Source organism: Monodelphis domestica, chromosome 1 (genome assembly GCF_027887165.1).
Source record: "Monodelphis domestica isolate mMonDom1 chromosome 1, mMonDom1.pri, whole genome shotgun sequence".
Lineage (NCBI taxonomy): Eukaryota > Metazoa > Chordata > Mammalia > Didelphimorphia > Didelphidae > Monodelphis > Monodelphis domestica.
The window spans coordinates 555,653,908-555,679,997 of NC_077227.1; the positions used below are offsets into that span (position 1 = coordinate 555,653,908).

Genomic DNA, 26,090 nt, shown 5'->3' on the forward strand with positions numbered 1-26,090 from the left:
ACTAGAGCAGGAATCCCAGACCAAAGAAGAACCTGAAATTTTGCCGCACTGAGTCAACAGAGCTTTCCAGTCAGCTGACAGAGGTGGAGTCCAATAGCATTCTACTCTTGCTCAGACCCAAACTCAGATCAGGAATTTGAAAAGCTCAAATGGGGGGGGGGGGGGGGGGGGGGAACCAACCAAACTTAAAACTTGGATCTGACCGTTCTGAAAATACTAAAAGTTTACAGGTTCCCAGCCTATCCTTGATATCCTAGAATAACATAATATTTGATAACCCAAGAAAGTAGTACCAAAATAAGCAGGAACAGGACTTTCCCTTCTGAGGAGCAGCAGAGCCCAGACCTAACACCAAGGCTGAAGACAAGCCAAAAATGAAGCTAACCACAATGAACTATTATGATGGCACAGAAGCTCAAGACAAAAAGCAGAACTACAAACATCTACAACTATTCCTCAGAGAAAAGGACAGCTTGGACACAAACTCAACCAAATTTCTTGGAAGAGATGAAGGAAAATTTAAGAAAGAGTCAGAAAATGTTTTTATGAAGGGAATTGAGAAGTATATGAGGAAAAAAAGTAAAAAATAAATGAGAGCTATGGAAGAAAGAATTGTAAAGGAAGTAATAGTTTGGCCCAAGAGATATACAATCTTGCCCAAACAACAAATTCCTTGAAAATCTGAATGGACCAAATGGAAGCCAATTACTTAATGAGACAAAAAAAAACATCAATATAAAACCAAAAGGCTGAAAAATTGAAATGAAACATTTCTCATAACAAAAACAATTAACCTAGAAAATGGATCAAGAAAAAAAAATTAAACAATCATTTAAGAACTTGAATGCCAGGGTCAACAAACACATAAGACATCATATTTCAAGAATTCTTAAAAGAAAACTACCCAAATTTATTAAAAGCAGAGGATAAAGTAGAAATAGAAAGAATCCACTGGTTACCTCATGAAAGCAAACCTGTTATGAAAACTCCCAGAAAGATCATATCCAAATCTAGAACTTGCAAGCTGGAGGAAAAAAAACTAGAAGTTGCCAGAAAGAAAGAATTTAAAGCCTATGGAGCCACAGTAAAGAATCACATACAAATTAATAGCCATCACTATAAAAAAGCAAAGAACCTGGAATATGATATACCAGAAGGCAAATTTACCCACAAGCAAAATTAAGTATAAAGATACGGAAGAAAAATGGAACTTTAAATGAAAAAAGAGGACCACCAAACACTTCTGGTGAAAGGTCAAAGGGTGTGGAAAAACTTTAGTTATAAACACAATAGTTAAGAGAAACATAAGTAAGTAAAAAGGAATAAATTTTTATAAAGAATCAAATAGGGATAAACTGCTTAACATTAATATATAGGGAGATTGTGTATACATATATAAACATATATATATATATATATATGTCACACATATATCACATTATCAGATCTATTATAGAGTGAATACAATTAGTCAAGTATGTGAGGAAAAATACCTCCATCCCACCCCAGTGCCCCAATGGTAGATATAATGTCATATTTGCCTGGGCTCCCCTGCGTCAGCCTGAGCAACAACATGTAACGCTGCCACAGAGGGAGGAGCTGGGGGATGTTTAAGGCCAGCAGGGGAACCACAAGGTCTATTTACTTCCCCTCTTGAACAAACTGTCTCACTACGTTGCTGCGGGAAGAATATATAGGCCTTAGCCAGCTAAATGGAAAACATCAAAATCAGGTTAATCTTTCTTTAAGAGAACAATCTCTTCTCTTTCAGATGTAGAACAATCTATATCTCTTCTCTCTCTGACCTTTCTCTCCTCATTTTATTAATAAACACTAAAAACTAAGACCCTAATTTTTCCTAACACAAGGTGTGGTTCTGTTATGACTTGATAATCTTACAGGGAAAAAAAAGAGAGAAAGGCAGAGGAATATATTCTGGTAGGGAAGTGAAAAGAAAAAAGAATGAAAGTTATGGAACAATAAATTCACATAATTAACAGTGTACACAATAGACATTTATACAAGGAAAAGATGGTGATCTAATACTTGAACCTTGCTTTTCATCAGAATTTGTCAAAATACATAAGAATATATATAGTTGGGTATAGAAAAAGAGATATCAAACTACTCAAAAATAATTTCAAATACAGAAAAAATAATAATAAAATTGCATCCAGAAGTACAAAAGAGAATATCAATATGAAGGGAATTAATGAAAGTCTTCAGTCATATGATAAAATGTTCCAAATCACCATTAATTAGAGAAATGCAAATTAAAATCACTGTGAGTTACTACTTCACACCATTCAGATTGAAGTAACCAAAAAAAATGATAAATGTCAGAGGGGATATGAAAAAAATGGACACTAATACATTGCTGTTGGAGCTACAAACTCATCAACCCTTTCTGAAGAATAATTTGGAACACCATGCCCAATGACTCAGCTTATACCACCTCTAGGTATTTATCTCAAAGAGGAAAAGATAGAGGGGAAGGTCCTACTTGTACCAATATTTATAGCAGTTCTTTTTGTGGTGGCAAAAAACTAGAAACTTAAGAGATGCCCATCAATGGGCAAATGGCTAAAGAAGCTGTGGCATATGATTGTAATGGAACACCACTGTGCCATAAGAAATGATAAACAACAGGACTATCACAAAAATCCACAGAAAGACATATGAAGTGATAAAAAACTAAATGAGAAGAACCAGGGAAATACTGTACACAGAAACAACAATAGTCTATGATGACTAATTGTGAATGACTTTCCTATTATCAACAATGCAAGGATCCAGGACAACTCCAAGGGACTCATGATGAAAAGGCTATTCATTGCTATAGAAGGAAGTGACAGTGTTTGAATGCAGATTGAATCATACTGTTCTTCACTTTATTTCCTCTTGTTTCTCTAGTTTAAGTGATGTGTCTTCTTTCACAACATGAACATGGAAACATGTATAATAGTAGTAGTGGTAGTCTCTTGGTGTCCGAGAATGACTATTGTCTTTGTGCATTATCATCTACTGATGTACCCTCATGTGGCTTTGGAGCCCAAAGGCTGAGGCGCAAATTTTGTGGCACATGGGGCATGGGACGCCAGTTGTTACGGGAGGTGCGGCTGTGACCTGGTATCGGTGTTTATTCGCAGCGGCAAGACATCAACATCGTTCATCTTCAAAGGTGGTGACGGCATGGTTAATGTGGGTTCACCAGCTGCTTCTGTCAGAGGCAGCGAGTTCTAGTTGCTTTGGTGTCATGCCAGCCCACTTCAAGTTGGACTTTAGCTGATCATCGAATCTTTTCTTTGGTCGGCCTTGTTTCCTGAGTCCAGCTGACAGTTCACCATAGAATACCTGTCTTGGTATTCGCTGTGAGCCCATGTGGATGACGTGTCCAGACCATCGTAGCTGGGTTTTGAAGACCATGACTTCGATGCTGGTGGAGTTGGCTCTGTCCAGGACTTCCTGATTGGTGATTCGGTCCTGCCATCAGATCCTCATAATTGACCGGAGGGAGCAGTTGGTGGAATTGCTCCAGCTGTTTCATGTGCTTCCAGTACAGTGTCCATGTCTTGCAACCATACAGGAGCAAGCTGAGGACCACTGCGTTGTACACTTTGAGCTTCGTCACAGTGCTTACACCTCTGTGTTGGAGGACTTTGCAGCGCAGCCGCCCAAGTGCCTGGCTGGCCTTTTGGATCCTGGCATTGATCTCGTGGTCTAGTCTTTGGCGATAGTGCTGCCCAGGTACTTGAAAGTGTTGACGTTAGAAAGCTGCATGCTGTCAATTGTAATGCACGGCTGGTTAGTTGGCCTCCCTGGTGCAGGTTGGAACAGCACCTCTGTTTTCCTGAGGCTGATAGTCAGGCCAAACAGTTTTGTTGTGGTAGAGAACCTGTCCACAATGGTTTGAAGATGATTTTCTTGGTGGGCCATGAGAGCACAGTCATCTGTAAAGAGAGCTTCCAGGATGAGTCTCTCTGTTGTCTTTGTTTTTGCAGTCAGGCGGCGAAGGTCGAATAGCGAACCATCCAGTCAGTATCTTATGTAGACGCCCAGGTCTAGATCCATCACAGCATGTCGTAATACTTGGGTGAAGTATAGGTTGAATAGCACAGGAGCAAGGACGCAGCCTTGTTTCACGCCATTGGAGATGTTGAAGCGGTCAGAAGTCTCTCCACCAGATAGGACTTCCCCTATCATGTCGACATGAAAGAGCTGGATCAGTTTGACGAATTTTGCTGGGCAACTGAGCTTGCTGAGGATCACTCACAATGCATCCCTGTTCACTGTGTCGAACGCCTTTGTCAGGTCTATGAAGACAACGTAGACTCAGGTTCTGCTCAAGGCATTTTTCCTGCATTTGCCTCACTATGAAGACCATGTCGATGGTGCTGCGATCTGGTCGGAAGCCACATTGTGATTCAGGCAGGTTCTACTCTGAAACAGATGACAGGAGTCTGTTGAGTATAACACGGGCGAGGATCTTTCCAGCAGCGGAAAGTAGTGAGATGCCTCTGTAGTTGTCACAGGCTGCTCATGAGCCTTTGTTCTTGTATAGGGCTACAATGGAGGCATCTCTGAGTTCTGGGGGCATGTCTTCCTCTTCCCATATGCTGGTCAGCACTATGTGGAATGCCTGGAGCACCTTTCCATTTAAGGACTTGTACACCTCGGTTGGGATCCCATCTTCACCGGGTGCCTTGCCTGTACTCATTTGTTTAATGGCTTTTTGGACTTCCTCTATTGAAGGAGGGACATCAAGTTGTTCAATGGTGCTGTTTTGGGGGATCTGGTCAAGGGCGCTTTGGTCGACTGAAGAGGGTCGGTTGAGAAGCTGACTGAAGTGTTCTTTCCACCTGTTGCTGATGCCTTTTTTATCTTTTATGAGAGTGTCACCGTCAGAGTATAGCAAGGGAATGGTGGTGGGTTTTAATGGCCCATAGACAGTCTTGAGGGCACTGAAAAATTGTTTGTAGTTTTTCTTATCAGCAAAACGCTGGATTTCTTCTGCCTTTTTTCCCCCACCATCGGTCTGTCATCTTCCTGATCTCACGCTGCACCATGGCTTGGAGAGACTTGAATCTGTCCTTTTTAGGAGCAGAGTTTGGGTTATTTTGCCACTCCATAAAGGCTTTGTTCTTCTTGCTCAATAGGTCTTCAATAGCAGTGTTGTTCTCGTTGAACCAGTCCTGATGGTTGCGTTGTTTGGGGCCTAGGACTGCCTTTGATGTTTCCTTCACTGTGTCTCTGAACTGGTTCCATTTCTCGGTTGAGCTTCCAGTGAGTGGTCCCTTGGCAGACAGCTTGTTGTCCAGGCAGGACTGGAATGTTTGCAAATAAGATGGATCTCTAAGACAACTCACGTTGTAAAATGTGCGAGCTGTCTGGACGCGTTTTGGATGGCGAGGCGCAATGCGCATTTGAAGAGTTGCTCTAACCAATCGATGGTCTGTCCAGCATTCAGCTCCTCTCATAGCTCTGGTGATCTATACATCCTGGATGTCTCGCCGGCATACAATGATGTAGTCAATGAGATGCCACTGTTTTGATCGTGGGTGCATCCACATTGTTTTATATTTATTCGCCATTCTGAACACAGTGTTCATGATGGCGAGTTCAAACTCTGAGCATTTGCTGAGTAGCAGTAGGCCACTGTTGTTCATTTTGCCCACGCCGTGTTTGCCGAGCACTCCTTTCCATCTTTCATGGTCCTGGCCAACGCGGGTGTTGAAGTCTCCCAGTAGTATCAGCTTGTCATTTGTGGGCACTGAGTGCAGGATGGAACTCAGGTCAGAGTAGAACTGCTCGATGGTCTCCTCTGTGCTGGTCAGTGTAGGGGCATATGCGCTGATGATTGTGGCATACCGGTCTTTGCTGAGAGGCAAACGGATCTTCATGAGCCTCGCTGATGCCCACAGGCAAGTCTGGCAACTGTTTGATCAAGCTGGTCTTGATAGCCAGGCCAACACCGTGGATTCTGTCTTCATTTGTGGCTCTACCTTTCCAGAAGAAGGTGTATCCAGTGGTGGGTTCGCTGAGTGATCCCTCTTCTGGTAAGCTTGTTTCACTTAATGCTGCGATGTCGATGTTATATGGTGCCAGTTCTTTACAGATTAGAGCTGTTCTTCTCTCAAGCCTTGGGGTATTCTATCAAGTAATGTTCTGATGTTCCATGCTCCTAGTAGGAGTTTCTTTGTACTTTGTTTCTTTTGATTTCGACCACTTAAAGGGATGACCCCCCAGCCGCGGTGTGCTGACCGGGTGTTTGTAGGGCAAGCAATGTTTGGGACACCTTTTCTAGTCCCCTCCTTTGATTAGGGTGAGTAGTGCTGTCCTAGAGAGGGCTGCTCAGTCGCCCAGGATGCTGCCGAACGTCCCTGCTGCCCTACAGGGCTGAGCGACCACTGGTCTGTGGGCTGCCTATATGCAGGATCGTGACTACAATAATAGCACATGTATAACATATATCATAATTCCTGCCATCTTATGAGAGGGTGGAGGGGTAGAGGGAAGGAAAGAACACACCAAAATGTCAGAAAGCAATTATTAAAAACTGTATTAAGGGAGAGATTGTAGGAAGATAGTGGAGCAGGGCATGAGATTCTCACTCTCCAAGTTTGCCCACTATCAAAAATAACTTCACAAAATCAATGCTAAACATGACAACAGAAGAGTTGGGAGTAAAGCAGAGCAGCCAAGAACAACTTGGGAGGAAGCTCTGACCTCCCTGACCTCATTATCACCAGCGTACAAACATCCCAGAGTGAATACAGAGGAATCAAAAGGCAGGACAGCCTCACCCGTCTGCTTGACCAACAAGTTTATATCCCAGTGGCAGAGTTCAGTGGAGTCAACAGGCAGTAAGACCCAGGAACAGTGGTGTGTGCTGCAGCTTCTAATCCAGAAATCCCCACTCCTCCTTTGCTGGGGGGTGACTGCTGAACAGGGAAGGACTTCAGGAGGCCCAGGTGCACTGAGCAGACTCTAACATTAAGCTAACAATTAAGTCTATTAGTTTGAGCTCTAAAGTTTAAAAAAAAAACCCTCTAAGGAAAAGAGAAAGAACTCAACTATAACAGCAAAGAAAAACAACAATTGGTCATAGATTCAAAAAAAGTCTTTGTAAGAGCTAAAAAAAAAGACTTCAAAAACTAAATGCAAGGGACAGCTAAATGGCTCAGTGGAGAGAGAGCAGATCTGGAGACAGGAAGTCAAATCTAGCCTCAGAAACTACCTTGTTAAACAAAACCAATGCAACCAAGATTAGAAGGGAGGAAACAAACTAGGGAAAAAATTTATGACAAACTTCTCTGATAAAGGTCTCATTTCTCAAATTTTTAAGAATCTAAATCATTCCCCAATTGATAATCAAAGGATATGAATATAGTTTTCATATGAAGAAATCAAAGCTCAATAATATATGAAAAAAAGTTCTAAATCCTCTTAATTAAAGAAATGCAAATTAAAACAATTCTGAGGTACCACCTCCCACCTATCAGATTGCCCAGTATGGCAATAAAGGAAAATAATAAATGTTGGAGGGGTTGTGGCAAAAGAAAAACGCCAATGCTTTACTGGTGGAATTGTGAATTAATCCAAACATTCTGGAGGGCAATTTGGAATTATGCCCAAAGTACTTTAAAAGATTGCCTGCCTTTTTATCTAATGATACATCCAAAAAGATTTTTTTTAATAAGAAAGGACTGTTTGTACAAAAATATTTACAGCTGTGCTTTTTGTGGTGGCAAAGAATTGGAAACTAAGGTGATATCCCTAAATTAGAGAATGGCTGAACAGATTCTGCTATATGATGGTGATGGAATACTATTGTGCTATAAGGAATGAATAAACAAGATGATTTCAGAAAGAGCTAGAAAGACCTATGTCTAAAAGATGCAGTGTGAAATAAGCAGAACTAGGAGAACATACACAGTAACTGAAATATTGTGAAAAGATCAAATGTGATAAGACTTTTGTTACTAACAGCAATACAAGAATCCAGGACAATTCTGAGGGATTTATGAAAAAAAGAACGCTACCCACCTTCCAAAGAACTATTAGATGTTAGATCCAAACACTGTGAAGAGCAACTTGGAATTACACCCAGAGAGTTATAAAACTATTTATACCCTTAAAGCCAGCAATACCATTGCCAGGTTTGTTTTCAAGGGGAATCAGGGAAAAAGTAAAAGAACTTTTATCTTCTAAAATATTTATAGCAGTACTTTTTAGCGTTAGCAAAGAAGTGGAAATTGACGGAATGTCTATCAATTGTGGAATGGCTAAACAAATTGTGGTATATGATTATGACGAAATACTACTGTGCCATAAGAAAAAAAATAAGAAAATCATTTTTTATAATTTGGAAAGAATTACATGGGATAATAAAGAGTGAAATGAGTAGAACCAGAAGGATGTTATATACAACTACAGCTTTAATATTGGAAGAATTAATTTATAAATGTTCACCTCCAGAGAATTAACCAAAAAGGGTAAACATCAAAGATATTATATATATATATATATATATATATATATGGAAAAATGCCTTCTTTGTCACAGGGAGAAGAGGGAGGGGCCAAGATATCTGAAAATAAATTCTATTAATATCTTTTAATTGTATCAACATATAATCTGGAAAAAATATTAAAAGTTAATTTTTTTAAGTACATGGCCAATGTGGACATTTGTTTTAATAGACACATGGTAATGGATATTGTTTTTATTGTATTTTAATGAAGAGGTGGGGGAACAAAGGAATAAAAAGGTTGATCTTGGCTGATTAAAATGAAATATTAAAAAAAAAAGAAAACTTGGGAATTCTATTCAACACAATGACTAATCATTGAAATAATGATGAAAAATACTGCCTATCTCCTGACAGAGGTGATGGACACAAGATTAAGAGCACAGATTGAAATTTTTCTTTTCAGATATGGTGAATGAGAAATTTTGTTTTGCTTGACTATACCTACTTATAACAGCTTTCTCAATGATGGGGGTAATGAGGTGAGGAGAAGAAATGTGAGAGGAAAAAAAAGGTTGATTTTTTAAAAAATAAAATAATAGAGCTTAAATGCAACAATGTAATGAATGTTACATAGTTAAAAGATTTAATAAAACACAAAAGGAAAAAAAAAAGATGACAGCTCCTGAACTGTTTTCACAGTGGTATTTCTCTGTCCTGGTATGTTCAATATCATTGGAGCCCTTAAATTCAATATCAACTATGTATGAGGTAAAATTATTGAGGCCCTAATGGGAACCCTGAATAATCTCTAAGTAGCAGAAATTTTGTTCAAATTAATGGATGAAAACACAAAGGTATATACATATTCTAAACCTCTATACACTTTAGGATAACTAAGCAGTTAAAATATACTACTGAACCTTTTCCTTTGATATATTGTGCCCTCTTTTATGTAGTTCTAGGAGGAGGTGCTTACTACCCTCCTGGCACACATCAATGTTTGTTGAAGCCAAGAGTAGATCATCTAAGTATTTAATTAATTTACTGTTTTAAAATTTTATATTATCTGTGTCTTGGCTCAAAAATTGTGCAAAAAGTCCAGGGCTTTCCAAATAACCTTAAGGTAGACAAAGCCATATTCACTGAGAGCCCTTCCAAGTGAAAGCAAAGGTATGTCTAAAATCTTCATGTATAGGTATAGAAAAGAAGGCTGAGCACAAGTCTACTACTGTAAAGTATGTAGCTGTGCTAGGAATGTAAGAAATAATAGTATTTATGTTTGAAACTACAGGGTGTCTCTTTATAACATGACTGTTCATGGCTCTCAGATCCTGTACAAATCAATACAGATGGCTTGCCATCGGGCCCCAATTTTGGCTTTTTAATGGGTAGGATGGATATATTATATTCAGATTTACAGGGAATTATGATGTCTTGGTCAATTAGTGAATTGATTACAGGGATAATGCCCTCAATTGCCTCCTTTGAGAGAGGGTACTGAGGAATGGAAGGAGGTAGGTTACTTTTAGTTTTCATTTGGACAGGGACAGCCAATTTAAGTAGGCCGACCTCAGAAGATAATGTGGCCCAGAGAGATTCAGGTATATCACTTGGGATTTCAAACGTATGAGACTCCTTGATCTCATGAGTGTTTAAAAGAAGTACAGGGAGCAAAGTTAAGGATTCCTCAGGCAATTCCAGTGATATGCAGTCATCTGGAGAGCAAGTTATTGGCTCTGAGCTTGCATAAAAGGTCTCTCCCCAGCAAATTTATAGGAGAGCCAGGAAACAAGAGAAAAGAATGCTGTATGTAAATTTTAAAATTATTCCACCCTAATCAGACCATTCTTTAGAAGATCTGATTTAACTATTTCCTGATCAATAACAATGGAGATACTTGGAATAACAGAATCAGGTCTTTGAAACTCCACATTCTCCACCCTACTCAGTTTAACAAGATTTTGAAAGGTCTGCGTCAAACACAAGATTTAATTATCATCTGAGGAGATGGCCTTCAACAGAAATGTACAAAAAAAGGACAGACTTCTGGGCTGTCCTAAGTCAAGCTAAGTCCTCAATGGTACAGATGAGACACAGAAAAGTGATGTAAAGACGTCCATATAAGGCATGTCAGTTTCTGCCTCTTTCTCTTTCCCTGTAGAGAGGACTCTGGCTGGCAGCATGCTAAGCATTCCAACATCTTGGAGTGTTGGGTGGTGAGTTTTTCCCTGGAGCTGATTTCAGGTTTGGGAATCTTATCTAAGCCTCTTTAGAGGTCAGGCTGATTCTTTCCTCCCTCACACTCAAAACCTTACTTTCTAGATCTCCTATCTTCCTACCCGGTACTAGCCCCTTCCTTCCTACTCCTTAAAATCTTCTCTACTATATCAATTAAATCACCACAAAATTTGGCAGCTGACTTGGGTATTTTATTACTTGGGATTTCCCTTGGCGACCACTTAAATTAAGATTTTTTTCAGTCTCAACCATAATTTCACCCTTTACATGTCCAACAGACACCATTCTAGGGGAAAACTTCTTAACCTTTTGGGGTGTTCCCAACACTCCTACTAGCCAATGGAATTGCAATCTGAATCACGTGTACTATTTAATACAGACATGGAAGCTCCAGTGTCCAAAAGACAATCATAATAGGTGTTACCAACCTTTAAGGTACCATGGGGCTCATCAATATGTGTCGGGGGAGAGGGGGCAGTGGATAGGGACAACGGGTAATAAGACATCAGGGTCTGGAAAATCAAAGGTTGTATCCTCTGATTCCTGTGCCTCACCTCACCCCCCAGACATCTTCATAATATTTGGGAAGTTCCTTGGGCTCCCTCCCCCCTGAGGGGCATTAGCACCCTGAGTATTTTTTGGACGAGCTCCACTTAAGTTATACTGTTGTGGGATTAGTTGGTTTGAGTTATCATTTTCCTAATTTCTACTCCTAGAATTTTCATTTCTAAAATGTTGATTCCTATAATCATTATAGTTATTTCTATAATCATTATTTCTGTAGTTTTTAAACTGAATATTATTTCTGACTGCCTTGAATAAATTTCTACAGTCCAACATTTTGTGGCCCTTCTCACAGAAGTGTCAGGTGATGGATCAATAGTTAGATTCTCAGAGAGGGGTAAGTGCCATTGGTTGAGTATCATGCCCTTTTCCTGTTTATCAATACTAGTTCTTAAATATTTCAATCTTTCCTAATTGTTTCCATGAAATCATTAGTTTCTTCCTCTTTTTTCTTTGTTGCCTTTTGAAACATGAACAGCAGTTTTTTCTCAATTCACCAAGATCCATCTCAGAACACCTTGGGCAATGAGTTCTAAAATAATCCCTGATCAGTTTTCAAGAGTTATTGACAAAGTATCTTCTAATTTGTCTTATGTAATTTAATTAAGAAAGATCAAAATCTAGATATCAACCCCCAAACTCAGTGAGTCTATCCATGAATCTGGAGGGTATCTTGCCATCTGATTGCTTATGTTTTTCAAATTCTGTCCATTTATCCGTGTTTTCAGAGCACTCTCTCACTGCAGTTAGAATGACCTCCCTACAACGATATTAATTGTAAATAATATTCAGATTTGGTATAGTCCCATCCAGGATCCTGCAATGGCCAGTGTGCTACATTGCACCCGCAGACTTTATTCACATGAGAAATTATTTTATTTTTCTCACATTCTGTTAGGAAAACCTGGAGTAAATTTTTCAATGTCTTTGTAAGACAGATCATACTGAAAAAATATGTCACTCATCTTTTTTGTTACCACAAAGGGATCTGCTTCAAAAGTGGTACGTTGAGTGTCAATTCATTTATGTCTTGGGGAATAAAAGGTATATGGTGTTAAAAAGGTTTTTATGAATTTTTTTTTACCTTATTTGGGCTGTGAAAGCCTCTTTGGGTAAAGAGGATCATTTTTTGGTTGTTGTTACTTTAACACTACTATTCCTCACTGATCTCTCCAGGTTTTACTCTCCACTTAAGTTAAACTCTATAGATTATAGAGTTTGGAAAAAAGAAATTAAGATTTTCTGTTGGGGCAGATTGAAGACTATTTTACCCCTCCTCACAAGTTTTTGCCCTCACCACTAATTAAGAGACAAGGCAAAGTAGCTAAAAGATAGAATCTTTCTCAAGGTGAGAACTTAAGGGTCTGCTAATTGAGTTGTTTGGGAAAGGGGGAGGGGGAGTGGTGTTTAGTTTCCCCAGGTGAGGCCTCAGGGTCCAGCCACTAAAATTAAAGGCAGCTATGCTATTTTTTTTTAAGGGGGAAAAAGAAAAAAAAATTAAACTTACCTTCAGTAGCTGATTTGTGTAAACTCAAAATATGCTATTAAAAACTGACTTAGGGATAGTCACAAAAGTAAAGGAAAAGTTCAAGAAAGTTAAGAAGATTGAGGGTATTTCGTCACAACCAACACAGTCTGCCAATTAAAATGTAAGGGGGAAATGGGGTTAATTTTTAAAGTGCTGGACTTGATTATTTAAGAGTATAATCCCCAGGAATTTAATTAATTCCAAAGATATTTTATTCACAATTTATTTACAAAATGTAGAAAGAGTGAAGTAAGAAATCAGAAAGAAGACAAGGTAAGATATCTAGCCTAAACACTAAATAATTTACTCCTGGCCTCTGGGCAGGGAGAGTTAGTTCTTCACTAAAGGGACCTTGGCCCTTGTAGCTGAGACCCTGGGGATGCAGGGAATCTCTCTCGAGGGTAGGTCTCTCCTGAAGTTAGTCTCTTCTGAATATCCAGCAGTTAAGAGTCAGCTTTTCACTCACCACATGTCAGTCTAAAGGAACAGGGTCTCAGGTCCAGTTAGCAGATCCTTCTGCCCCTCTTCACCAGCCTCAACTCGAAAGCATGAAGAATTGAATCCCTTTCAGGAAGTTGTCACTCCCTTTTAAAGACATTTTCTCTTGTGTCACTTCCTGTGCCTTCCCCTAATTCTGCTTCTATGAATCACAGTTGAAGCTCTACTCTAAGACTGCCCAAGAAGGCAGTCAGTAGATTCTGATTCATCACCCACTATCACACACATGGATCACAGACCTCCCACTCAATGATTAAGTGGGATGTCTACACTCTTAGTTATTAAACCTAAAAATGGCAGATCTTTCCTTACTCAACTTTTAAGTAGGATGTTTACAATTTTGGTGATTAAAAATAGGCAGAGGTTACAATTTTAATCTTCACAATCAGGGGAGAGTTAATTTTAATCTTCACATTATGCAATAATCTGAAAATTTTCTAAAATGAAAGAGCTGTTTTTCTATTTTACTAACAATTATCTGAATTTACCTCTTTCTATGAGCCTTAATCCTAAATTATTAAATAATTTCTGTGATTTAGATGTGGAAGGTTCAAATCCCAATTGTTTATTCCATGTGACCTTGAGCAACTAGCTCAATTTGGGAAGGCCTCAGTTTCCTCTTTTATAAAATGACAGGGCTGAATTTGATAATCTCAAAGATCATTTCTAGCTCTAAATCTTTTATGTTAATCTTGTAAAAATAGGAAAATGGGAACAGAATGTAACATTAACTTCTTAGTAAATTTATAAGGGTAACCAAAGCTACCTAAAAAGCTGGCAGATGGCATGTACCACAGATTATATCAAAGTTGATCCAAGTAATGTAAGGGCCTTTATATGTTCCTCTACCTTGCTCTTCCATCTGATAAATACACTACTGTTTACCATGGAATAAAGTTATATTGAAATTCCAGAAGTTCACAGTTAACCAATATATAATACTTAGCCATTTACTTAATTAGATCTAGAACTGGAACAAAGTTGGGAACCATAGCAACTTCCACTTTGCTTCCTTATCCCTGAGCAGTAACATACAGTAAAACCAGTGTTCTAAATTGTAATATTAGCACTATGTACTAAATTTTGCAAAGATTACTAGTATTCAGGTTGAATGTATCACAAGTCAATTTGAAAATTTTAACATCCTGTACAGAATTTTTCCCCCATGAAAAAACAGCATCTGGGAAACTTCAGCTGACCTTCAAACTAGCTGGAAAAGGGTAATGAAAATGATATATGAAATTACATATAAATGTAAGTTACTAACCCATTATTATTAATATTTTACATAAAATTCATATAAACCAAAGTAAAAACATTTGAGGATGCAGAGCTGTATTACACCTCTATTTTCATATCACTTTATTAAGTATGTTCTAGATACTTTTTTCTTTTAAATACTATTAGTTGACCTAATTACAAGTACTTAAATATTCACACTAATTTAAGTGAACAAAGATGTGCATGATTCAAAACTAACAAATGGTATAATGCAGGTATAAAAACTAATCTCATTCTTGAATAATGCTTTAAAGTTTACAAAATGCTTTCCTCATAACAACTCTATGAGAAAGAATAAATATTACCCCCATTTTACAAATAAAGAAACAGAAGTTGACATGGGTTGACTTTCTAAGAGATATAATGCCAATAAGCATCTAAGCTGAGATTTGAATCCCTGCCTTGTGTTCAGCACCAGTTTCCACTAAACTAGGTTGTCTTCCCTAAGCCAAGTTGCTGCCATATTACCCTGACCTCTTTGGCAACTACCTATCAACTTCAAGACAATGGGCTACACATAAAGACAATATAAAAGAAAACAAACTACTATTTTAGAACCAAAAAGCACTTCAGACATTATTATTAAAGCAATTTTGAACAATGAAGTAAAAATATGAGGCAATTTTCAGTCAACTCAAATTTTTTTAAAAGATAACCACTTCTGCTCTATTTTCAGTGAAAAGTTATTACATTTTTGTTTGAGTTGTCCAAAAATTGCCTTAATTTTCCACTTTACTTTGCATGGGTAAACATAACAATAAAAAAATACCATTTGGGAATCATCTAGAAGTGAGAGTAGGAATTCTCACTTCAATTAGAGTAAATTAGTCACCTTTCAGTACTAATTTTATTAGAGAAAACGTGAGATACTAATAATGAGATACTGGTTTATTCACATTTATCTATTAGTAGAAATATATTAGAACAATTGTAAAATGCTTTAATATGTGCTATATTTTCCCCTCTTCTATTTTCTACTTTCTGATTTTCTATAATCAGAGGACAAATGGTCAAAGGATAGGAACAATTTTCAGATGAAGGAACTAAAACTATCTTTAATCATATAAGAAATGCTCTGAATCACTATTAATTACAGAAATGAAAAATAAAACAAAGTACTACCTGACACCTATTAGATTGCCCAATGTGACAAAAATCTGAAAAAGATAAATGTTGGAGGGGATATGGGAAAACTGGGGCACGAATACACTGGTGTTGGAGCTTTCTGGAGAGCAATGTAGAACCATGCCCCAAAACACCTTAAAACTGTACATACCCTTTTACTCAGCAATTCTTACTACTTGATCTGTATCCCAAAGAAATAAAAAATAGGGGGAAAGGACCTACTTGCACAAAGATATTTATAGCAGCTATTTTGTGGTAGCAAAGAACTGAAAACTGAAGAAATTCCCATCAGTTGGATAATGGCTGAAAAAATTGTCCTATATGATTATAATAGAATACTGTTGTACCATAAGAAATAACAAATAGGACGATCACAAAAAAGGTTAGAAAGATAAAGTGATGCAAAGTAAAGTAAGCAGAACCAAGATGTAGTTAAGCAATAATGTACAATGATCAACAGTAAATGACAAGCATTATCAGCAGTGCTATGTTCCAAGACAACTCCAAGATATTAATAATAAAAAAATACTATCCACACCATAGAAGAATTTATGGAGTCCAAATACAGACTGACAGATACTATTTTTCACTTTATTTCCTTCTTGAAATTTTCCCTTGTAAAAGTGATATGTGTCTTCTCTCACAACCTAAGGGGCATGGAAATATATACTGCCTGATAGAACACATGTACAACCTATATCAAATTACTTGCTGTATCAGGAAGGGGGCCTGGCAGGGTAAGAGGTCAGAAGAGAATATGGACCACAAAACATCAGAAAATAATTATTAAAATTGTTACCTACATGCAATCTAGAAAAATGTAAAATTTTTGTAATAAAGAAAAAAAGTGTTACCAAAAATAAAAACCAGGACAATAAACATCAAGTGAAAAGGGAAAGCAAATATGCAAATGCCTACCTTTGTGGCAAGTTGAGACACTGAGGAGGTAATTTCATCCTGAAGTAACTGGTCCTTGTTCTTAAAAAAAAAATAAGTCAGAAAAATGAATAGGAAAAAATGATTTATTAAATAAAAAGTAAATAAAAATATTTATTAAATCTCTTAAACTTAATGATAGATTCTATTACAACAAATTCCTTAGGAAATTCTATTTTTCTTTGTGAAAAAAATTTGTTTAAATAATACTTTATTAAAAAGCTAAGAACATAGTTGTCACAATCATAAATATTTACACAGGTCTGGGCAATAGATGTAGAATTGCACAAGTTTCATAAACATATAACTTTTCCATATGTAGCCAGGAAATGTCATTTACAGGTAAGATTTAACACCTTTGTATTTTAATACTTATTGTTTAGTCATTTCCAAGACCAACTGTTCATAACCCCATTTGGAGTTTTCTTGAAAAAGATATTGGAGTGGTTTGCTACTTCCTTCTCCAGCTCATTTTATAGATAAGGAAACTGAGGCTAGAAAGGTTATGTGGCTTGCCCAGGGTCTCATAACTAGTATCTGAAACTGGATTTGAACTCATGAAGAAGATAAGTCTAGTTAGGACCCTTAAAAGTGGCTGAACTCATGGAGATTGTAGGTCTATACATGTTGTAACTATCTAAGATAGAACAAAGTAAATCCTGAAGGTGACTTCATAAGGAAATGGAAGGGCTGAAGAACCTGGTTCCAACTCTAGGGTGCCCTAAGAAGCCTGAATTCAATTCAATCATTGGTGGGGGTAAGACCTAAAAACAGCATTATCTCCTCCTAGATAGCTAGCTCCCTTTGGTGAATGAAAGGAGACAAATAGAATTGATAGAATTGAAAGCTCCTGGGCAGCCTATGCCTGAGGACCTTCAAAATATAAGAGGCTAAAAAGATTAAGGATTAGAAAGAATAAAGTTAACTCTTAGTAGAAGGGGAGAGAAAGAGACATGAAGAGGTCACCTAGCAGGATGGAAGACATGGACTCAACAATCCCATCTAGAGCTTTTCTATGGCATATTCCTAATCATCCCATCCAAGTATCTGAGAGGCATCAGAATCTGGCTCTAGCACAAAGTCTCAAATCAGAAACTAAGGAGAGATACAAATAACAAGAAGAAAAGTTCTAATACACTGAAAAAATAATATGGATAAAGAAAAGCCTAAAAGGCAAACACAAAAGGAGTATACATTCTAAAAACAGTGCATATTCTAAAAAAAAAAATACAATGCAGAAAAGAGAACTCAATGATTCAATGAGACATCAAAAAAAAAAAATTAGAATAAAGTCAAAAGTCTAAGTATAATTGGAATGTTGGGGGGGGGGGGGAGAATGGATTGGTCAAAAATTATTCCAAAGAAAGATGAAAGTAGACCTAAAGGAAGAAATTAAAAAATATATATATATATATGTATATATATGTATGTTGTATATCTTGAGGAAAGGATAAAAAATGAAAACAGGAAGCAGAAAACTCCTAAATAGTGCATATTCTGGAAGCAGCTAGGTAGTTCAGTGGATGGAGAGCCAGGCCCAAAGATGGGAGGTCCTGGGTTCAAATTTGACCTCAATTACTTCCTACTGAACAAGTCACTTAACTCCCATTGTCTAGCCCTTACCACTCTTCCTGCCTTAGAACCAATATTTCTTCTAAGGTGGAAGATTAAAGGTTTAAAAAAAATAATGCATATTCTAAAAAACATAATGGCAGGAAATAAAACTCAATGATTCAATGAGACATCAAAAAATATTAGAATAAAGTCAAAAGACGAGAAAATTATAAGATTATGCAAGGTATCCAACCTTGCTGACATGCATATCTAAAAAAGCTAAAGATGAAGAGTCCTTCAAGTCATTTTTAAAAAGAGGTGGAAAAAAATCATCTGAATTCTTTTGTGGAAAGGAAACTAGACTAACAGTTTGTGTGGGGGAAGGGCCAACTGGGAGTGGCAGTTGGGTCTTGTGACCAGCACTTCCTTCCTGCCGGGGGAAGGGGGAAGGGGGGGGGGGGGGCGTGTGTCCTGGTGTTGGAGGAGAGAGGAGCTTGGTCAGCCCAGTCTGGAGTGACATGCTCGTCTTGGTTCAGCCCAAAGACACAGGCTTCTAAAGGTTAGAATTGTTCTTGTTTGCTTTCTGTCTACTGCTAAGATTCTGAATTAGAACCATGAGAGTAGATGGGAGAGGGACAAACTCTCCGCCAGCCTCTGGGGCCTGGCCTCAGGTCTGAAGCTGAGAAAACTCCAATCCCAACTAGTTATTAAACTTTATTATATTTGAATTCGCAGTCAGATAAGTGGACTATCTTTTCTGATCATAGAGGGAGCTGAAATTCAGTTTCAGTAATTCAGACAAACTGTCCTTATTGGACCCCTGCTATTTCCTCTCAGCAGGGGGCATCTCCCTCCCTTGCCTCACCTAGCACTGTTCCCTCTCTCCCCTTACTCCTCCATACCCTGCTACAAACCTCCCATTATTCCCATATTAAATTATATTTACTAAAAGTTTGCATAAGAATGTGAGAGAAAGAAATGCCCTTATTTTCTAAGGCTACCAAAAGGTTTTCTGAAAACGTATATTAGTGGATAGCACTACAAAATTTTCATTTTGAATGAACTGAAAATAATGAAGCATTCTGCAAATACTGGTACTCAATGAGGAAAAAAAATGACAATTTTTGACCAGAACTAAACAATTTTGAACCTTATTGGGACATGGTCCCTAAAATTTTACTGATATTTAAGTTAAAATTAGATTCCCCCTTACCACAATGCCCTCTCCCTACACTCCAACTTGGACTTAAAATTTCAAATATGTATACATAACTTAACTAATAGGGTCTACAAGTTTAGGAATTTTATCTTTGTACACGATAAAATAATTCTATCCTAAAACATTTTCCACTAACTCAGGTATTCATAGTTTATTTTTAAAAATATCTACAATGAAAAAAAAAACCATAATAACCTTTCTTTAAAAGAAGCCTAGATTCAAATAAGACCAGTCTTTATTATTACTTACACTATTGTGAGGGAGTATGATTACAGGCAGAACCTATTTAAGTTTTTGAGCTTGTATCCTCTGCCTCTACTCAGGACAATGTCTGCATGTTGTAAACATTTAATAAGTATTTACTGATTCATTAATGACTGAGTGAGATTAAACATCTATTGAACTGAACTATTTCCACGAATTTTTCCATAGTTCTCTTAAAAATCACCTTTCTTACATTATATCTTTGTTTTCAGAAGTTAGATTACAGGGAAATTATGGCTAAATAAGGGTGAAATACTGATTCTAGTGTCAGAATCCAGGTTCAAATTCCCTTTATGATGTTTACCAGTTGTTTGATCTTTTGGCAAATTATTTTACCTCCTTGGATGTCAGTTTCCTAATCTACAAAATGAAGGGGTTGAACAAGACAGTCAACTGAGATCCCTTCTAGTGGTAAATCTACAATCCAATGACATTATGTAGTTTTCCAAAATACTATATATACCATTTTATAAAAAATTTTTCTTCTAAATAACTATCTTTCTATATGCAGAAGCAATATTAATACTGAAATCCTAGGGAAGGGATATGAGAAATAAAGTTAAAAGCATGTATTATTCTCTATTCAATCTTCAATTAACTAACATTTCAATAAACCAGAGAGAGTCTTTAAGAGTACTTAGCAAATATAAAGCAGCAAAAAGTAAATCAAGTGGAATTTCATGAGAAAAAATAGCTGATAGATTTACGTAAGGACATAAAGAATAAGACAGGAAATGTGGCCTTGGCTGATAAAGAAAAAAAATTCAAGAATTTTAATTTTTTATGTACACTGAAACTTTCTACCCTAAGTGGTCTATCACTAAATAGCTGTGCAACCCTGAGCAAATTATTGCATTTCCCCAAGTCTCATTTTCATCATCTAGAAATTGGGAGAACTAGACTATATGATGACCAAGATTCTTTCCTACTCCATGATTTACAACTATTCAGAAACCTTTTTTTCAAATTTCAAGTTTCCCTTGTTTTTGGTTATTTCCTCATTCACAATATGGAAAATATAATATCTATATAATTTTGTGATAAATAGGGGGGAAGGATTTGTCTTAAAAGTTGTTATATTTAACTAAGGCTGATTTTAAACTCACTAACTAAATGAATTGGGTGTTCTATTTTAATAGCTTTAATAATTTATTTCATAATAATGATGAAAAGTTTGATCTGCAGTTCAATCTTCCTCTTACAATCAAATGATGGCAAATAAACTTTACAACTGCCTATTTATATCATCTACAATTTTTGTACATTTCAAATAAAATTCAATCTTCCATCTTTTGTTTTTTTAACTTAATCCTTATCTTGTCTTGGAATTAATACCAAATAAAGGGCTAGGCAGCTGTAATTAAGTGACTTGCCCAGTATCACATTGCCTGTCTGAGACCAGATCTGAACCCAGGGCCTCCCACCTCCAGGCCTGAATCTGCATCCACTAAGCCATCTCGCACCCCCTCAATCCATCAATTCTGATAATGACATAGACTGTTTACAATCCTACTACCTGATATACTCTACCACTTACTCATGCTGATTTTTGTTATTAGGCATCACTTTGTGATACTGACTAGGGACCACAGCTGACAAAACCATTAGTTTTGTCTTCCTTATTTCTTAGACTAAATATTTCTCAATGTTGAATAGGACAAAGTTTCTGTCCTTTAAGTAATTAACAACCTACGGGGGGAAAAAGTTAATTTTTCACTATAGAGTCAGGAACACCAAGGAAGAAGATTACTAAGACTACTCTCTGTTTGTGGCTTCTATGTATTTCCAGACCCAGATTTTAAAATTCAAATAATTTCACAGTTGTCTTTTTTAAAAAGAAAACTTCCATTTGAAGTCTACTTTTAAAAATTATACTTTTTTATTCATCCCATTTAAAGTTCAGTTTTGATGCAACTTAACAACTAATCTACCCATATGAGTTTTTATTATTTGGAATAATGCTTCAAGATTTAGCATACAGTATAATAATTTTCATTTTAGTATATATACTAAAAACTAGTGTGTATGTATATATATATAGTATGATAATTTTCATTTTAAAAGTTAAATAGTTGGCACAATTAACTGTCCTTTTAATACATCATTTTTGGTAATAGAAATAAAATTTGAAAAAACATAAAAAAATGTCTATTCTTAGTAAAAGTACCTAAAGCAACCTAGTCATAACATTCCTTAGAAACAAGTAAATGATCTTTTGTTTAACAAGCTTGTAAAAAGATGAAAGAGGATTAATTTAACAAGTATATTGAAGAATCCTTTTAAATCCATGCATACCACCATTAAGTACTAAATCAAATGTTTTAAAAATTGAATCTCATTATAAAGACTCTCCAATAAAACCCTGATTAACTAAAGGAAAGATGCAGAGTAGAAATGACAAAAACATCATTACTTTGAGGGAAAGTGTTTTTGTCTAGAGTCTCAAGAATTTTTAAAAATTACTCAGTACATCAACCCTCACTCTTTAGGGATAAATTAGAATTTGATTATTGGTAAATATTGCTTAAGCTATCTAGGGTTAACATCTTGGAAGCAATTTGCAATCACTCAAGTAAAGAAGCTCACTGATAAAAATGAAGTCTTCATATATAAAAAAATATTTATAGTAACAATGTTTTGCAGTAGCCAATCAAGCAGGCAACGTGAATTTTAGATTTACTCCACTCTGCTTAGTCTAGCAACCAGGAATGTTTACAACCCTACTTAAGGATTAAGTGTTAAGGATGGCCTATGATAGACATGTGCTACAAATGACAAGTAAGAAACAACTGACAGATCCCCTGGGCTGTCCTAAGTCAAGCTTAAGCTACCTTTGGTACATGTAAGACGCAGGAAGTGATGTAAAAAAAAGGTCTATATATTTGTGTCACTTCCTCTCTCGGGGCTCTTTCACAGACATGTGGCTCTTGCTCTGGATGGTGTGGCTTGTGGCAGCATGTTGAGTGTCCTGGAGTTTTGGTGGGTTGCGGCTTGCCAGTGAAATAACTGGGAGAAGCTCTGTGGTGTGGGTTAGGTGAGGCGTCTTCCCTGAGCAACCTGGGAGAGTGTTTCCTTTTTCCATTACCTCCTAAAATGCTATCCTCCTAGGAGACCCCTCATCTCGGAGGAGACCTCCTGGCTGAAAGCCGAGCTAGATTAAATCTTCTGAGGAGGTCTCATGACTGAGTTCTCTGAACTTCCGTTGGCTTAGGCTAGGCTGGAGAAATCTTATACCCCTTTCTCTCTCTCTTCTTCTTAATCCCTCACTCTATATTAATTAAACCACCATAAAATTCCCAAACTAACTTGAGTATTTTTATTAGGATTTGAATTAATCCCTGGCAACCACTAGTGTAATACATTCAGTCAAAAACCCCTAAATTTACCTCCTTACAGTCAGCAATAAACATTTATTAAACTCCTACTATGTGCCAGGTACTGTGTTAAGATTAGAAAAAGTGGCCAAAGACAGACCTTGCCTTGAAGGAGCTTGCAATATAATAAGTTAGACAACATTAATTGTGGATCCAGAGCCAAGCAGGTTTGAATACTTTGGATATTTTACTGTGTTAATGATAAGTTTTTTACTGAATCTTAAATACATTAAAAATTTTATTAAACAAATTTTGATCCATTTGTCTTTACATTGCCTACATGTCACATTTTCCTTCATTTACCTCTCCCAGAAAGCTGTCCATATAAAAGAATACATTGAAAAAAAATTGAAAAAAAAATTATTTAATGGAAACCCTGATGACCCAAAACAGTTATCTTTTTTTAAATTTTATTTAATTAGATGATATAGAATACTTTCCCATGTTTACAAGACTCATGTTCTTTCCTCCCACCCCCCGCCCATATCTGATGCACAATTCCACTGGGTTTAACATGTGTCATTGATCAAGACCGATTTCCATATTATTAAAATTTGCACTAGGGTGATCTTTTAGAGTCTACATCCCTAGTCATATCCCCATCGATCCATGTGATCAAGCAGTTGTTTTTCTTCAGTGTTTCTACTCTCAGTTTTTCCTCTGAATGTGGATAGTGTTCTTTCTCTGAGTTGTTCAGGATCATTGCATTGCCACTAATGGAGAAGTCCATTACATTTGATTGTACCACAGTGTATCAGTCTCTGTGTATAATGTTCTCCTGGTTCTGCTCCTTTTGCTCTGCATCAATTCCTGGAGGTCATTCCAGTTCACATGAAATTCCTCCAGTCTATTATTCCTCTGAGCACAATAGTATTCCATCACCAAAATATAGCACAATTTGTTCAGCCATTCTCCAATCGAAGGGCATCCCCTCATTTTCCAATTTTTTGTCACCACAAAGAGTGTAGCTATGAATATTCTTGTACCTGACTTTTTCCTTATTATCTCTTTTAGATACAAACCCAGCAGTGCTATGGCTGGGTCAAAGGGAAGATGCCCTTTTAGCACCCTTTGGGCATATCTCCAAATTGCCCTCCAGAATGGTTGGATCAATTCACAAACAATGCATTAGTGTCCCTACTTTGCCACATCCCCTCCAACATTTATTACTTTCCTTTGCTGTCATGTTAGCCAATCTGCTAGGTGTGAGGTGATACCTTAGAGTTGTCGAAACAGTTATCCTTAACAGGTAAGCATGCTTATTTTCAGAGAAGAATTCGCTCATTTTGGCTTACTAAAGAGTACAGTTTTGAATTCTTTGCAAATATATAGTGACTTTTTTTTTTCATTCAAAGACTTATGAGTGCAGATTGAAGCATTTTAATTTTGGGGTTTTTTTGATGTTTTCTTTTGCAATAAAACAAATATGGAAATATGTTTTGCATGACTTCACATATGTTTATCTTATTAAGGGGAGGAAGACGGAGTTTGGAACTTGAAATTTTAAAACATGAATTAAATTTTTTTTAATGTAACTGGGAAATACTTAATAAAATAAATATTTTTAAAAGAAAAAAAGACCTCCCATTTTTTCAAAGGACCAAGGGGGGGAGGAAAAGAAAATGATCTGTTTCCAATGAATAATGTATGAAAATGACCAAATAAAATAATGTTTTAAAACTAAAAACAAAAAAGAATCCCCATTAAAATATACCTGAAAAATTGTCATCCATCCTTTGCTGAAAGACTTCCACCATTGAGAGAGAATCTACAACTTCCTTAGTCAACCTAAGTCAGCATGGTGAGCAGCCATCTGGGGGAGGGGATTCCGCACTGTGTATACTGCTGCCGGGTATAGTGGTGGCAGTGCTGGGCCTGTGCAAGGTGTGACAGGCCCATCACAGACAGCGCTGCAGCCTCCGCTATCCCAGACAGCAGTATACAGTGTCACAGGCCCAGCACCACCTCCAGTACTATATACAGGCATCGGATAGCAGTGATCTGTCCTCTGACATCAATGGTGGACCTCTACTCTGAGAAGCCCACCACTATCACTAGGTGTTTTTTATAAGACACCCCCTGTTTGGCGACCCAAAGCAGGCCCATAGTTCCCATTGAAATACTGGTCAGTTTGTTGATTTAAATTTACTTGTTATTTATTTTAAATATTGTACTTGTACCCGTTTTGGGTTTTTTTTTTTACTTTAAAATAAGATATGTGCAGTGTGCATAGGGATTTGTTCATAGTTTTTTTTGTTTTTTTTGTTTTTTTTTAATGGTTTGGCCCTCCAATGGTCTGAGGGACAGTTAACAGGCCCCCTGTGTAAAAAGTTTGAGGACCCCTGCTGTGGAGGAAGAGGCAGGGCTCTTCTGATTAATTCTATTTCCTAAAAATTGTTTATGTCAGAGCAGATAAATGTGAAGAAAAAGAGCATAAGAAAGAAACTTAAGAAATCAAAGACCAAGACTTAAAAAAAAAGCAAGGAAAGAAGAGCATCAGGAACAAATGATTTTGTTGCTGCTGTTGTTGTTCTGATACCAATAACCATAATATGTCCACTGCCTAAGTTCAGGTGATTTATTTTTCAACAGACTACTAGAATGGCCTCTGAGTTCAATATCTCCCGATTCATTCCATCCTATGTACCAATGCTAGAATAACATTCCTAAAAGATAGCTCTGGTCAGGTCATATCTTTGATCAAAAAATTTTCAAGTAGACACCTACTGCCTACTTACTGTTAATACTGACCACCACATCTGGCTTCAACCTAACTAATTTACATCTCTCCCTTTCACTAACTCTAATGCTTCAAACAAACTTATCATTTCCAAATCTGCCTGCCTTTTCCTGCTTCCTTAACTTTAAAGCAGGTGCCTTTCCCTGTCCTTTCTTATTAAACTCTTTCTAGATCTAACTCAGATGCCAAGTAATATTTACTTCTTCAGATCTCTCTCATAACATTTATTAACCTTGTCATATATTTATGTTATTTCTACTGTTTATCCATTTTCCCAACTAGATATCATCCTTTAT

At 36.9% G+C, this 26,090-nt stretch overlaps 1 protein-coding gene across 2 annotated transcripts in view; it reads right to left on the reverse strand.

Annotated features, from left to right (window-relative positions):
- The window catches only part of TDRP (testis development related protein), a 54,838-nt gene that overhangs the window by 13,119 nt on the left and 15,629 nt on the right, over window positions 1-26,090 (reverse strand). For both annotated transcript variants that reach the window (XM_016428709.2, XM_056813393.1), the window contains exon 3: window positions 16,626-16,685. In XM_016428709.2, the coding sequence (XP_016284195.2) occupies window positions 16,626-16,685 (60 nt within the window). The remainder of the gene's footprint in view (window positions 1-16,625; window positions 16,686-26,090) is intronic.